This window comes from Cibotium barometz, chromosome 26, assembly GCF_041138505.1.
Source record: "Cibotium barometz isolate CiBa-2024 chromosome 26, ASM4113850v1, whole genome shotgun sequence".
NCBI classification, from domain to species: Eukaryota; Viridiplantae; Streptophyta; class Polypodiopsida; order Cyatheales; family Cibotiaceae; genus Cibotium; species Cibotium barometz.
Window position 1 is genome coordinate 37,069,991 of NC_141071.1, and position 15,089 is coordinate 37,085,079.

The 15,089-nt window shown below is 38.4% G+C and overlaps 1 protein-coding gene across 1 annotated transcript; it reads left to right on the forward strand.

Annotated features, from left to right (window-relative positions):
* The first annotated feature begins 11,252 nt into the window (after positions 1–11,252).
* On the forward strand, positions 11,253–13,629 carry LOC147623924 (protein DMR6-LIKE OXYGENASE 2-like). The gene is made up of 4 exons (XM_086820556.1): positions 11,253–11,668; positions 11,860–12,104; positions 12,882–13,206; positions 13,307–13,629. The coding sequence occupies exons 1-4, from the start codon at positions 11,432–11,434 to the stop codon at positions 13,571–13,573; spliced, it is 1,074 nt and encodes a 357-aa protein (XP_086676682.1). The 5' UTR covers positions 11,253–11,431; the 3' UTR covers positions 13,574–13,629.
* Positions 13,630–15,089: the final 1,460 nt, after the last annotated feature.

The following is a 15,089-nucleotide window of genomic DNA, read 5'->3' on the forward strand; positions in this document are numbered from 1 at the left end:
CAAATTTGAAACTGCTGCTTCATCCACCCCTATCATTGTGATTTTGTGTCTTTCTAGGCTATTCAAGGCTGTATACTCCTTGCATAAACTCAATCCATATTGTTTGTAGTTGTAAAGACAGAGAATTCACTGTAGGAATGCAATAGCATGTTGTTTCAAGTATTTGCAGAAAAACGTGATGATAAGCTGTTAGAAATTTCAAATTATCATAATCGCGTTTTGTTACAAATTATTAAATTTTGCTTTATCCAATTTGTCATTACCTTCTTTTATCATTCCATGTTCTCCATGGTTGTAATCTTTTTCCATTGCTTTGTATGCAGCTTTTCAGAGTGATGGCAAGAACCAAGGCAACTGCAAGGAGGGTTGGCAAGGGGCCAGGGCTTGCAGCAGAACCAGCAGCTAGGGCAAATATCAAGGAATCTAGTGTGCCTCCAAAGGGAAGAGTTGCACATGGCAGGAAGGGGAAGCCAATGAGCATGCTCCAGCAAAAGTCCAAGAGATTAAAACATTCTGCAGGTGTGCTAAAGGAGATCAGGAAGCAATAAAAAGCTATAGGCTTTGCAATCCCCAAGGCACCTTTTCAGAGACTAGTGAGAGAAATATGTGATAGTTGGCACCTTGGTTTTAGGTGGAACAGGACTGCCATTCTTTCCTTACAGGAAATGGCAGAGGATTACCTTGAGAAATACTTTGAAGATGCAATGCTTGTAGTAGCCCATGCTCACAGGGTAACTCTGATGGCCAAGGACTTCAACACTTTGTCCAGAGTGAGATGGAGGTATGACAAGCTGGTCCATCCTATGGAATGGCATGACATAAAAATGAGAGACATATTATTAATTCCACCTACAAGAAATTGAAGGTAGATAAGGTGAAGGTTATTGAAGTGACCCAGAGGGAAAGCTGCTTATGAGGAGTCACTGAAGCAGCAAATAGAAGAATCCAAATCTGCTATAGATGTGGAGACTGTACAGATGGAGCTGCAGATACAGAGAAGGTTGCAGGAGTTGGGCCCTAACATAGTTGTCCATATTGAAGATGAAACTTCAGAGAATAATTTTGACTTGACAAAACCATGCTTGGCAGCATTGGCTCATAAGAATGAGTATTGCTCAGATACTATCATTCTTGCAATGCTCTAGTAAGTGTCTTTTATTTTACATTTGTTTGCAAAACAATCCTTATTGTACCTCCTCCTTTACACCTTACCCTAATTATTGTTTTGTCCAATGTAGCATGATGAGAAGCTGGCTGAACCATGCTGTACAGCATACAGTTCATATTATTGATCCTGCAATTTCCTTCAAGTTAAGAGATCCAAAGGAAACTCCCATGGATATTTCCAATTGGTTCAGACACTGTGATTTTGATCATGTCGATATTTTGCTACTTCCATACCATAACAAGTATGTGGGTGACTGCTTCTTTTGGGATTTTTCTTCAAGATTGAGAACTCTTGTAGCCTTTGATTTCTTAATACTTTTTTCCTTATGCAGTGACCACTGGAGCTTTGCTTCTATTGACATCCAGCAGAAGCAATGCTTTTTATTCAACTCTCTTAGAAACACACACAGAGAGGTGAAATTGTAAGTGGTTTGTGTGCTATTTTTAACTTTAAACTTCATTATTTGGATTTAATGCACACTAACTGAATTATATGTATTGCAGTTGTATTAGAAGGCTTCTAGATGCATTGGATCACTGTCCTCCTAATGTCAATCTTTTGGATTCAATAGAGCCAATAGATTTAGAGGTAGAAAGTTGTTCCCTCTACTGATGTCTATTTCATGCTATGCCTTTGAACTTATTGAATAATTTTATTTTGTTCAGATATTAACAGTTTCTAACATATCTTTCCAACTATCCAGACACCACAACAAGATGATTCAAGTAGCTGCGGCGGCTGGAGAGTGCTGATTAGTGCCAAATATATACTTTCAAGCTATTTTGAGATAGGACAGCCAGAGCTTGTAAGAAAAAATAATTTTCATTTAGCTTCAAAAAATTTGATATTGGTACAAAGTGTTCTAAATCATCATATCTCATTGCAGATGAGAGAAGATAGCCTCAGCTCAAACTATGTATATAGTTTCAGAGCTGATATAATTTGGAAGTTTTTGAAGTATGCCTCCCCCAAACCTATTGTACCAACTACTGTCGAGTTGGGTGTTCTTCTCAACACATTTCTACCTCTCGAGGATAATTATCGCGATGAGGAGGTAATTTTATATGGCCTCTCATGCATCCAAGTTGAGAAGGAGAAGAAGGCACAATCTAGTTTGGACAAGAAGGACTAAAACTCTTTACTAGAGTTAGTCCATTTAGTTTAATGCTTTATTATAAAACTAGTTTTGTAAAAGAAGATAAAAGTGTTTAATGACATGTGTGGATACATTTAGGGAATTTTCACAAGCCATATGCTATCTTTCATTTTTCTTTAGGACTTGAAATCACAAGAAATAAACAATGGTTAGATTTGACTCCAAATAAGATAATTTTTAAAACCTCTAAGTCCCTAAAGAGGGGAAAGGAATCTTTGAAGAAAAGTGAAATGTAAAGGGCTTTTGAGACCTTAAGTTGTTCTTATATAATATGAGGCCTCTTATTTTCCCTAAAAATTTGGAGGATTTAGTAAAATGTAGAGGTATTTTGAAACCTAAGTTGTTCTTATATAATATAAGGCTTCTGATTTACCCTAAAATTTGGAGGATTTGGTGATGTTATGAATTGCACAAACCTAACTTTCCCTCTAGTCTGATGTTTGATGCCTAAATAGTGACTTACATTCCAAGAATCTTTTCTTGCTACCAACACTCTCAATCCAAGTCTATTTACATAAGTGGATTTGTTTGTTAATTTTTAGTGTGGTAGTAGTTTTTTTAGATTTCTAATTACCCAAAATGTGGAAGTTTCAATAGCTATTTCTAGACTAATTTAAGCAAAACAAGAACATGTAGGCTAGAAATAAATAATTTGGTACATAGATACCACTATGGAGGTCCATCTATTTTTAATGAAATTCTAGATTTAGTTTAAAGGTAATGCAAAGTAGTGTAAGATTTTTTTCAATTTAATTTCAATAATATCTATGGCAAAGTATGGAAATTCTTACCTCTAGCATCGTATGACTTTGAGGTGACTGAATTGGAATGTAGTTTAATTTTCTCTTTCCAATGCATATAGGTTTTTATTGTTTCTCCTATTTGATATTTCTATATAGCACCCTCATTTAGTAAAGGTGAACTGTGAATGTCTTGGAGCCTTGAGTGGACCTTATCATCGACTTTTGAAATGATCATTGGATTTTAATTTTCACGACGTGATTGTAGTTATGTCTTCTATTTATATATTATGTATATACATGTACATATATATGTATGTGCATGCGTGCGTGTGTGTGGTGGACACACGCGCGCACGCGTGCGCACACACACACACACACATCAAACTCTACTTTTTTATCCAAATGTCTTATGAACTTGAAATCCATAACATTGGTAGCTAGTTACTTTTTTGGCTTGTTATGAAATCTTTTAACTCTTTTCATGCATAGAAATTTGAACGTTATAAAATCATCATTGAATACTTTGAAATTTCCTCATGTGTATGAAAATGTATGTACATAATTTTAAAACTCTCTCATTATTAGGTTGATTTTTTAGTACCTCCAAATCCACTAACATGTGTTCTCTATGAAAGTAATGAATTTGGGAAAAAAATATTTTAGTAGTTAGATTATTTTTTCGGTGTTAGATGTTGGATTTTTACATGTATGATACCCCTTTATTTGTTAAGGAAAAAAGATGCCTTATGAAGCCTTTTCTTTTTTACGTATATTTTTCCCATGTCCTTTTACTTATGTAAATTACACATCTTGAAGAAATTTTGCATTTGAGAAAGGTTTTAAGTATATATATATATATTTTTGTAACCCTTAAAATGTTTCAGTTTTTAGTCTTCTTAGGCTACTGAACTTAGTGTTAATATTGGATTCCCTTGAACTTATTTAGTGTTAATATTGGATTCCCTTGAACTTAGTGTTAATATTGGATTCCCTTGAACTTATTTAGATATAAAATGTGTTTTTTTTACAATCAATGCAAAGTACCCTTATGTGTATTAGTTTTTTTAATATGTGTTTATCTATGCACACACAAGGTTTATGTATGCATGAGCTGGAATGCATAGCCTTTTATGCATAAGAGCTCTTATGCTTCAAAGCTATGAATAAGATCTATGAACTAGTTGATGCACATCCATCCACTCTAGGAGATGCCCATCTCATAGATCAAATAGACCTATATCACTTAACCTCCTCCTAGAAGCCTTAAGGTCTATGTAAGAAGGGGGAGATTAAACATATGAGACCATCAAATTTGTGGACAATAAAGAATTCTAGGTAACCCAACATTGATTTCTAGCTTTTAATGAGGAGATAAAAAATGGGCCAAGGCTGCACTTAAGGGGATCAACAAGAAAAGCTTATCCACCCAGGATATCCTTTCTAGTTCCCATGGCATACCACTAAAGTTGTACTCACCACCTCTATAATAACAAATGACTAGTCCTCTATAATAATGAAGGACTTGTCCTCTTCATGTTGTATACACTTTGCTAGCATAGTAGAGACCTTGGCCACAACATCAATGTAGGCTTAATGCTACTTGGTCTTGATTTTGATATGTTTAGGCTTAATGCTACTTGGTCTTGGCTTTGGTATGTTTAGGCTTAATGTTACTTGGTCTTGATTTTGATATGTTTAGGCTTAATGTTACTTGATTCATAAGATGAGATTGATTTTGTCATGGCTCACTCCATACCAAGCTTATATACAACTCATCCACACACTAAGAGAGGTTGCCTTTTATAAAACCAAGGCATCAAAATAACAATGAGCAATTTAAATTTTCACAAAAAAAATTCGAGAATTTTTTATTTAAGAGCTCAATATCATCTCCAATTTTACAAATGATTTTTTTCCTAGAAAAGAGACTTCTATCAAGTAATATAAAATCATACAAGGAGAGATCGCCCCAACAACAAAGTTTGACTTTGGAGAGTAGAGGACAAATGCCAAAAAAAGCCTTCCTCTTTACTCACCAAGCTTTTCGCAAAGGTTTGTAAAACCTACTCACATAAAGGTTTCAACCCTTTTTTTTCTTGGGAGAGTGCATTTGTGCATGCCATGTGTGCTACCGTCCGTCCGTGTAGTCCCTAATTATCGAATTCGGGTCCTCATTGTGGAACCCAACGATTCTACCAGTTGAGCTACAAGCCGGTCAGCGGCGGCAGGTTTCAACCCTTTTTTAAAGCTAGATAAGAGTCATGGTGGGCACTCCACTAGACTCGGTGCACACCACAACAGAGAGTGATTTCTTGGATCAAATTCGCCAGAGATTGTTGGCATGACCTTGTAGAGACCCTGAAGTTCTGCTGCTGCGACACAGAGGTTCACAAATCGCATCTGCAGAAATGATGTCACTCACACAGAAATCAATTGATTTGTCCCCTGCTTACTCAAAAAAAATGCACGCTACAGTCTCGGCTACTATTAGCGCTGCTAATTTGATTCTTTCAAAGTTTGGCCCCCATCCTTATTATTAATTTTTAAGTGTTGTTTTTACCCTTTGAATCAATGCTCGTTTTTGTTGCCCTCCAAATCTTTTATAGATTCATGCTAAAGAACCGTATAGTTAGTAGTAATTTATCTAATAATTATAACCATGTGAGTTCGTGCTTAAGTTTTCCTTTCCCCTCCCCCCACTAGTTGCCTGACATATCCCCCCCCTAACATCTGCTTTTCCCCTCCCTCCACCCTCTTCCCTTTGTCGAGAAGATAAATGATAAAACTTATGCAACTTCGAATCCTATGATTTTCAGACGTGATGGTTCTATTTTACCAATTGAGTCATGTGGGTCCTGACTTTGTATAGTGTTATTTGTTTCTCTCCAAAGTTTTCAAATTAATCACAAGTATTTGTTAAATAATTGAAGTTGCCTTTCCTCTCCCCCTAGTGCTTCTTGTCGCCTAAATCTTCATTTCCTCTCTGCACACCTTTCTCGAGTTATGCAACTCCAAATCCCTATGATTTTTAAAGGCAATGGCCATTGAGTCATGTGAGCATTGACTTTTACATATTGTTATTTTTTGCTTTTATAAATTAATCACAAATATTTTTTAAATCCATGCTTAGAACCATACTTAATAAAACATCGCAAGTGGTTTTAATTAATTAACTTTTCTTGAATTGGCACTAAGTTACCTTAGATTCGTTTGAATAATCCCACAACGTTCAGCTTTATTTTCTCAAAAGGCCATATTTGGAAAAAAAAAAATCCAACAAATCTTACTTTTTAAATTTTTTGACATGCCTCTATATGTGAGCCATGAGGATTCTCTCTATCTATGTCTCATAACTTCTCTATGTGTGTCTATCTCGCACATCTCTCTTTACATGTATTTGTTAACCACTCTGTTGGTTAACATGGTTTCACCCACGTGACCTACCGTGAGGTGTAAGGCGCTTTGCCATCTTACCTGCTTGAATGGTCACTTACCTTATAAATTGGCCTTACCCTTGATGTCAGATAGGGAAAGTCTATGGACGTAGTGTACATAGTTACTTAAGACTAGTAATCGAGGTTAGACCATTTTTAAGTTTGGTCGGCCTAGTGTGAAAACTAGACATTTTAACAATAAGCATTACACAATCATTCCCTTGTAATAGTTTACTTGTGATCTCTCCTCTTCCCTCTTCTTGCTTGCTTTCTTGCATACCATAGAATCTTGCTTGCTTAATGGATGCCAGATAGATTTGATTGTAGGTTTTCTTCTTGCATGACCTCCATCAAGGCATAAAGAGCTCACCCTTCACCCCATTGTGTCAAAGGAGCATTCTAGTGTGAAAATGAAGTGGATGCGATGAAAGAGCTAGTGCACCCAGATAGGGAAGTTATAGTTTTGTGGCTCTAAGGTAAGACCTAACGACATATGCTTCAGCAAGGCTAAGGTAAGCTCTTAACTTGAACATTTGACATTGATGCTAGGGACTAGCCTAGGGCTTAGCTCTATTTATCCATCCATTCCAAGCTTTTGGAATTATCCAATATTGCTTGATATTGATTATGAGGTCACGCTTTGAAAAACATACGATTTTGGAGCAACTGGATATGTTTGTTTTTTGCTTTTAATTCTTCTTTGATTTTTTTTTTGGCATTAGAGCATTCCATTTTTATCTATTATTGGAAAAAACTCTAGTTCATTGGTGATTTGTATGAAATTGGAGACTAATTTTTTTGGAAATGATAATATAGTTGACTATAGCACATCATACAACACTTCCTCAAACCCACCAATCCTTCGATCCCAGCAAATGATGATGACCAACATTGAGTAGAGTGCTCCCCTATTAGGAAGGCTAGACTCCTTTGGATCTACCTCTCAAGCGAGGATATTTGGGAAGAAATGAGCCAACGAAACACGAACATGAGTAGAGGAACAATGGGGAACACTTGGAAATAGGAGCCACCACAGTCCTTCGAGCTCCAGATTCACCAATTGGCTCTATTAACACTACCATAAATTTTATGAAGAAGGCACTCAACCACCCTATTTTTAGGCACAACTCTAGTGAAGGAGCCAAATTGAGATAAAAAATTGGGTTTCTTAGTTGTACACATGAAAGGCACCATTACAAGAGGACTCCTTATAGTTCTAACATAGTAAAGCTTGTTGCTGATGGGAACAAAAACTAAACCCTTAGGCATCTTGCAAGATGTGAAAATCAAGATCTTAGAATTAAGATTCCATCACACATTTGTGGTGATTTATTTTCAGAGAAGAGGGTCATACACAATGATCCTTGGAAGGAATTGAGAGAAGTAAGGTTGGTTCATGATTAGAAAACCAATCACATTTATGTATTAAAGGCAATAAATCTTTGGAGATAAACTTAATGACAGGGAAGAATCATCTCATGGGTCAAGATATTCTTGCCAATGTGTGACACTATTTTTCGAACCGCTTCAGTTAACATGTGTAAATGTCCATGTGTTGGCACCATGGACACAAAAGCTTGGAATAATATTTTCACGATTGGATGGGAAGAAAATCACATCCCTCGCCTCGTAGACAATCCCTTTTGGGAGCCAACAATAATGACTTTAAGCTACGAGTAACTAGTAACTCATGTACTGAGGACTCCTCCATAGAAGGATCAACCTCTACATCACCTAGCCAAGAAGAAGAAAACTGCATAGAAAGTTAAGAAGTACCTTCTCCCCATGGAGACAGATCTTCACTAGCTTCGCTATCTTGAGGCCATAGATTCACATAAAACCTACACCCGAAAATGGGAAGAAGCTAATCTAAACAAGGTCACTATTTAGACCAAGATAGTGGTCTATAAAAGTGATAAAGAGCCCACGGGATTTGAGCAAGCCAAAGCTCTGTCAAGCTACTAGATGCCAATAAGGTCAAAAGCTGAGGCAAAGAAGGAAGAAAAACTCAAAGAGCTTGTCGAGCCTCAAGAGGACGATTTGAGGCAAGTGCCTACGTACTTTATCCTACAACATTAGGGATAGAGTGGTACACAATGAGAAGGCTGAAAGAAGCCAAGACAAAGCTCTGTCAAGCTACTAGATGCCAATAAGGTCAAAAGCTGAGGCAAAGAAGGAAGAAAAACTCAAAGAGCTTGTCGAGCCTCAAGAGGACGATTTGAGGCAAGTGCCTACGTACTTTATCCTACAACATTAGGGATAGAGTGGTACACAATGAGAAGGCTGAAAGAAGCCAAGACAGAGAGTCGCATGCTTCATATGATGACCCCACTAATGTCAAGGAAATAGAACTTACTGGCCTAGGTGAAGAACCTAAGCGAATGTTCATTTCCAAAGATCTCACCCTTGAGCAAAAAGGAGAATTAATAACCTTGCTCAAAGAATTTTGGGATGTGTTCGCACCTAAAAATACATTGACATGAAGGGAATTCCTCTGGACGTGATGAAACACACCATCCCTTTGCATGAAGGTGGAAAACTATCAAAACAAAGAGCTTATCACATGAATCCCAAGTACACTCAAATGATCAAAGAAGATATAGACAAGCCCATTGGCATGGGATTTATGTATGAAATCGAGCATATTGAGGGGGTGTCACCGATAATGATTATTCCCAAAAATAATGGAAAGATTAGAGAGTGTGTTAGCCTAAAAACGTTTAATGCCACCACAACTTGCTACATAAAACACATGCTTGAAAGAGTTATTGCTAGGGCAGAAGCTTATAGAGAGTGTGTTAGTCTAAAAAAGTTTAATGCCACAACTCGCTACACAAAACACATGCTGGAAAGAGTAATTTCTAGGGAAAAAGCTTATAGTTTCTTGGATGGTTTCTCTGGCTATTACAACTAAGTGACCATCGACCTTGCAAATCAATATAAGACAATTTGTTATGGAATAGGGATCCTGCACATATTGCATCATGCCATTCAACTTGACCAATGCCCCTCCCTATAGTCCAGGAGAAGGATCAAGAATGACCCTAACCCTAGTAATTTCGGAATAACCATTTGAAAAATGGGGTTTAGACTTTGTGGGTCCTGTTTGTCCTTTCACTAAGGGATCTCACGCATGCTTCATCATCATCACTAACAAACTAATTCGTGAAATAGGCCAAGGCAAAAGCTATGTAGAAAGCTGGCGTGAGAGATATTGCCAAGTTCCTCTATAAGAATATGATTATTTGTTTTAGTTGTCCACTAGAAATAGTGAGTGATTCGTGGTACACATTTTATTAATAAAGTGGTAGAGTTCTTGCTTTCAGAGTTCCTTATGGTGCACAAAAAGAGCCAAATCATTTTTAAGTTTGGCCAGCCTAGTGTGAAAACTAGTGAAAACTAGTTATTTGTATATGAGTCATTTTTGACAATAAGTAATACATAAGTCATTTCCTTGCAATAGTTTACTTGTGAGCTCTCCCCTTCCCTCTTCTTGCTTGCATGATGAATGCATGCTAGATAGGTTTGTTGTAGATTGTCTTATTGCATTAGATGCTTCTTCTTTCCTTGCCTTTTTTGAGAGAAAACCATCGCGTGAAGATAGATCTCTTATTGCCTCCATCAAGGCATAGAGAGCTCTTCCTTCACCCTATTAGCAAAGGAGAATTCCGGTGTGACAACGGAGTGAGGACACGAGACGGATGAACTAGTGCACCCACGTAGGAAACTTGCAGTTTGTGGCTCTAAAAGAAGACCCAATGACACATGCGTTGGCAAGGCTAAGGTAAACTTTTGACTTGAACACTATATCTCGCTATGACCCTAAACTAGAATGCTTGGTAGCCTTATCCTCTTGATTGCTTACACCACCTGTGCGTTGTCAACATACTTTAAAAGAACGCGTGTCGTTCCGTTCATGTATAAACATCTTGAAGCACTTGAATGAAGATGGAAACTCCAACCCATACCATTTTTGGAGCACGTCCTCCTCGTATGCGTGTCTTTCTCAAGTTTATACGAACAGCTTATGGAGCTCGAATGAGCATGAACATCAAGGCTATGATTATATTCGACGTGAGGAATCGATGGACATTGACAGAGATCTCAGGGTACATCGCAAGGTTGATAATTTCAAATTCATTACCATATTTGAATCTGAGTTACACGTCATTCATCAAGTCATAGGATTTTCGTGCTCGTTTGTGTGAGTGAAGTAAAAAGAAAAAAAGAAACTATACATAAAGCATGGTAGGGAGTTGGCACAGTCCTCCCCAGAATTTTATAATCTAGGAGAACATGCCCTTCCCCCATTTCCCAAATAGCACTTTCGATATCGAAAGTGGACCAAAACACCTTCAGTGTTGAAGGCGGCCATCTTCACTATAAAAAGTGACCTCTTGAATAGGCAAACCCTTTACCAAATTCAGTATTTTGTCTTTCAATTAATTATCAAATGAACTTAAAACTTATTTTCAAATGTGGTAATGAATTTATAATTTTCTAATTTGCGAGGTACTTTTGAATCCCCATTGAACATAAGAACAGGCTTCAAGCTCATCGATTGCGGATGTTAGTCTAGCATTGCTTCCAAGTATGCTTTCAAATTCATGTTCATTTGAGCATTTCAAATATGCTCTACACACTAAACGAAGTATGCTACCCAAGTACTCACACAAAACACGGTAAACGAATTAAAAAATAATAATCATGTTTTGCAAGCTTCAGAGCATGGAGTTTTGACGATGATGATGTGTGTGTGTGTGTGTGAGTGAGAGAGAGAGAGAGAGTACCTGCTTGAGTTTATGCATCAAGACATCTTGTAGTTGTTGGGAATTCTCAAGCATATTATAAGTTCCTAAAATAACAGGCGTTATAACCATCTGCAACATCAAACGGGCTAAAAGTCTGCCTTTCTTCTCTCCGGCGCACCATGGCTTCAGCTGAAGCTTTTCCACCTGGCATCAAAGAGATTGTGGACAGGGGTATAGTGTCAGTGCCCCCTTCTTACATCCGCCCACCTCATGAAAGTCCTCAGTTCTCTGAATTAACCGATCCTGGCACTACCCAAATTCCCATCATCGATCTAGCCGGCCTGCACTCCGAAGAGGAAAGGCCCCACATTCGTCAGCAGATTTCAAAAGCCTGTGCAGAGTGGGGTTTCTTTCAGGTGATCAGCCTTTGATTAACTTAATCATCGGTTAGTGTATTGATAATCAACTTGATTTGCAGGCAGTATAGTCTACATGCACGGTGAGTTCCTCTTATTTCAGATTATCGGTAGTTTATACCTTTTCAGGGATGTTCAGATCGATATATAGGGTTGATTGATTTCAATTGATTTGTTAATGTTTTGCACAGGTGATCAATCATGGGGTGCCACATGCTGTTGTGGATGAGATGAGGGCAGCTTGTTCTAGAGTCTTCCAACAACCTCCTGAGGAGAGGAACAAGCATAGGAGCCAGAACTTTGAGGCCCCATTGGCTTACTCCACAAGCTTCAATCCTCCCAAGGAGAAGGCCAATGATTGGAAGGACGTGTTCTATGTCCGTGATATGCCTGGAAAGTGCTGCAACGGCTTCGACATTGCGCCGAAAATTTGCAGGTGGGCTCTGTTCACATCCCATCATCATGGGCTACACCAACCTTTCATCATAGGTTAACTATTTGGCATGTGTTGGAACGGTTCTAGGTAGATTTCGGACCCCGCAGGCCCCAGCATGAGCGGTCACCTAGCCAGTGACCACCTCAGTACAGACAGCAATGCAAAAGAGTTATGAACACATGTCGGTGCGTTTGCTGTAATTCGAACCCAGGTCCCTGCCAAGGGAGGCGAAGCTCCTATCCACTACACCGCGCGCACATTTGTGACATTAACACGTCCATAACACCTTATAGACATATGTCTACAAATGGGCCCGTCACCGGCCATTGAACGGGTGACCGGCGGGCCCACGGGGTGCCACGTACACAGGCACCCCGAAATATACCTACAGCCTGTTGGAACTAGTCAGTCAACCATCATCAGGCATAGCAGTCCATCCATGCAATCAAGCATCATTAGGCAAATGCAAAGCTTTCATCATCACCCATCATTTGGGCTTTTGGGCAATGCAATCTTTTGCCATAGGATAAGCAGATATTAATGGCAGTCCATCCATGTGTTGAAACTAATCAACCATGATTAGGCACCGCCAAGTTTCCAATATAAGGTTAGTCAACCACCATAAGACACTGCTAACCTTTTATCATAGGTTGAGTAAACATGAATAGTAGATACTAGCAGCACATCCATGTATTGGAACTATTCAACCATTATTAGGCACTGCTAATCTTCCATCACAGGTGAAGTAGACATCGATAGCTGGTTTTGTTGTTTCAGGGAGGCCTTCCAAGAGTACAGGAGAGCAGTGCAAATGCTTGCCAATTTGTTACATGAGGCCATATTTGAGAGCCTAGGGTTGAGCTCAGAGTATGTGAAGAAGGCAGTGCCAGGGTTACCTTGGCTTGCAATGGGTGTGAATTACTACCCACAATGCCCAGACCCTAGCCTCACACTAGGTGCAACTGCGCACTCTGACAGCTGCTCCCTCACCATCCTCCTGCAAGATGAGGTACCTGGATTGCAGATCCGAAAGGGTGACAAATGGATCCAAGTAAAACCCCTTGCAAACTCATTTGTGATCAATATTGGAGATCAAATCGAGGTACGTGTGTTTATTCATGCACTCTTCTGATTTAATTATGTATGTTGCACACATGCACACACAAATGCACACATTCTCATTTATAAAAATGCACTTGTAGCTACTTACCAATGGGAAGTATAAAAGCATCGAACATAGAGTGGTGACCAACTTGGAAAAGGCAAGAATATCAGTAGCTTGCTTTTTCGGACCTAATGAAGATGCCAAGATTGCTCCCCTCACAAAGTTGCTATGTGAGAATGAACCAGCTCTCTACAAGGAGGTGACATTTGGAGATTATATGAATAATTTGTATGCCAAGGCGGTGGAGTCAAATAGAGCTGTTCTGGATTTTGCCAAATTAGTTTTGAAAGATGAGACATACTAGGTATTCTGATGTCTTGGCTTATTTGATATAATTTCAAAGAGTTTATGTTTGGGGCATCATGTCATAACCCAGATGTGTTGAGAATGTATTGATTTTCTTTGATATGATTGTTCTGAGTTAACTTGTTATTAAATAGTCGAGTAGAACAATATACGTGACAATAGTGGGACTCTTGAGAGGATCCTGGCAACATGCTAAGGTCATAAAAACTATGTTCTTTAAAGCTAAAAAAGACGGTGGATGCTATTCCAATGAAAATCTCTCTCTCTCTCTCTCTCTCTCTCTCTCTCACTTTCTCTTTAAATGACATTCTTTTTTTCTTAGATCTTATCGATAATTAAATTCCATAGCTTCATTTTGAATGCTAAGGTATGCAATCATTAAATTTTGTAGCTTCATTTGAATGTCAAGGTATGCAATCATCATGTATAGAGGCAACCACGTGCCACCACATTTGAAAGTTTATTTTTCTCTAAAAAATGATCAACTAGTTCTCTCTTTTATTTTTTCCTGTAATAGAAGATATATTACCAAAAATTATTTTACAAATGGTCACATGGCTTTTCCTCACTAATTACTCCAAATCTCATGTGTAGCTCGGAGTACTCTCATTAAATATATAGTCGTGTCATTCTTCACCAAATGAGCTAGGAAGAGACTTGTCACAATAGTAGCCCTTTTATACGACCTATGTGAGTTGTAATACCAACTTTTGCATCAAATATGAAGACATTCTTAGTTAACGAGATATGCCACAAACTTGTCCACTTGAAAAAATGATCAACTAGTCTCTCACACACACACGCACACACACACACATGCACACGTTGCACGCACACATAAATATGCATGTGCATACACACAAGGTTACAATTCACACTCGCTCTAGGACAATGCGGTTCATGAAGCTTAACTTTTGTGGTGCATGAAGCTTATCTTTAGAAGAGAAGTGATCTCCTACTCTTCTGTTGACTTGCTAGGATCAACAGAAGCAAGAGCAATGACTCTCTCTTTGGTCGTCCTATTAGCTTACAATACATTGGTAGGGGAGAGTGAGGGAAATCACCAATGCAAGCTAGAGGAGCAAAGTGATTGCAACAACGGGACATTGGTGGGAGAGTGATGAAACTGATTATGATGAGCCTTTGGCAAAAATAGCAACCGCTTATCTTGTGTCACTAGTGAGGGAGTTAACATTGAAGTGTTGAAATAAGAATTTGTGTGTAGATATGATGGAATTGGAAGAAGCAATCAAGGCAAATGGTGTAGCACATGTGTGGTCTTGTGAGGGTTTTAAATAGGTCTTTAGAAGTTTGGGTGGGACGAACCACATGCAATCCCAAAAGCAAAAAGGTCATAAGCTCCGCATGGATAGCCTCACGTGTGCGAGAAGGACAACAATGATGGTTTGCAACATGTTGGGGGCATGGTAGGAAGTGCCAATAAACTCTATAGTCTAAACTTTTGTCAAGAGATATAAAGATGTACTTTTAAAAAGCAATCAATAGGTCTATTT

Excerpts from the sequence above, each read along its gene's own strand:
- LOC147623924 (XM_086820556.1), top strand. The coding sequence starts at position 11,432 with ATGGCTTCAGCTGAAGCTTTTCCACCTGGCATCAAAGAGATTGTGGAC. Across the intron at positions 11,669-11,859 it reads CAGAGTGGGGTTTCTTTCAG|GTGATCAATCATGGGGTGCC; the intron begins GTGATCAGCCTT and ends TGTTTTGCACAG. Across the intron at positions 13,207-13,306 it reads ATATTGGAGATCAAATCGAG|CTACTTACCAATGGGAAGTA; the intron begins GTACGTGTGTTT and ends ATGCACTTGTAG.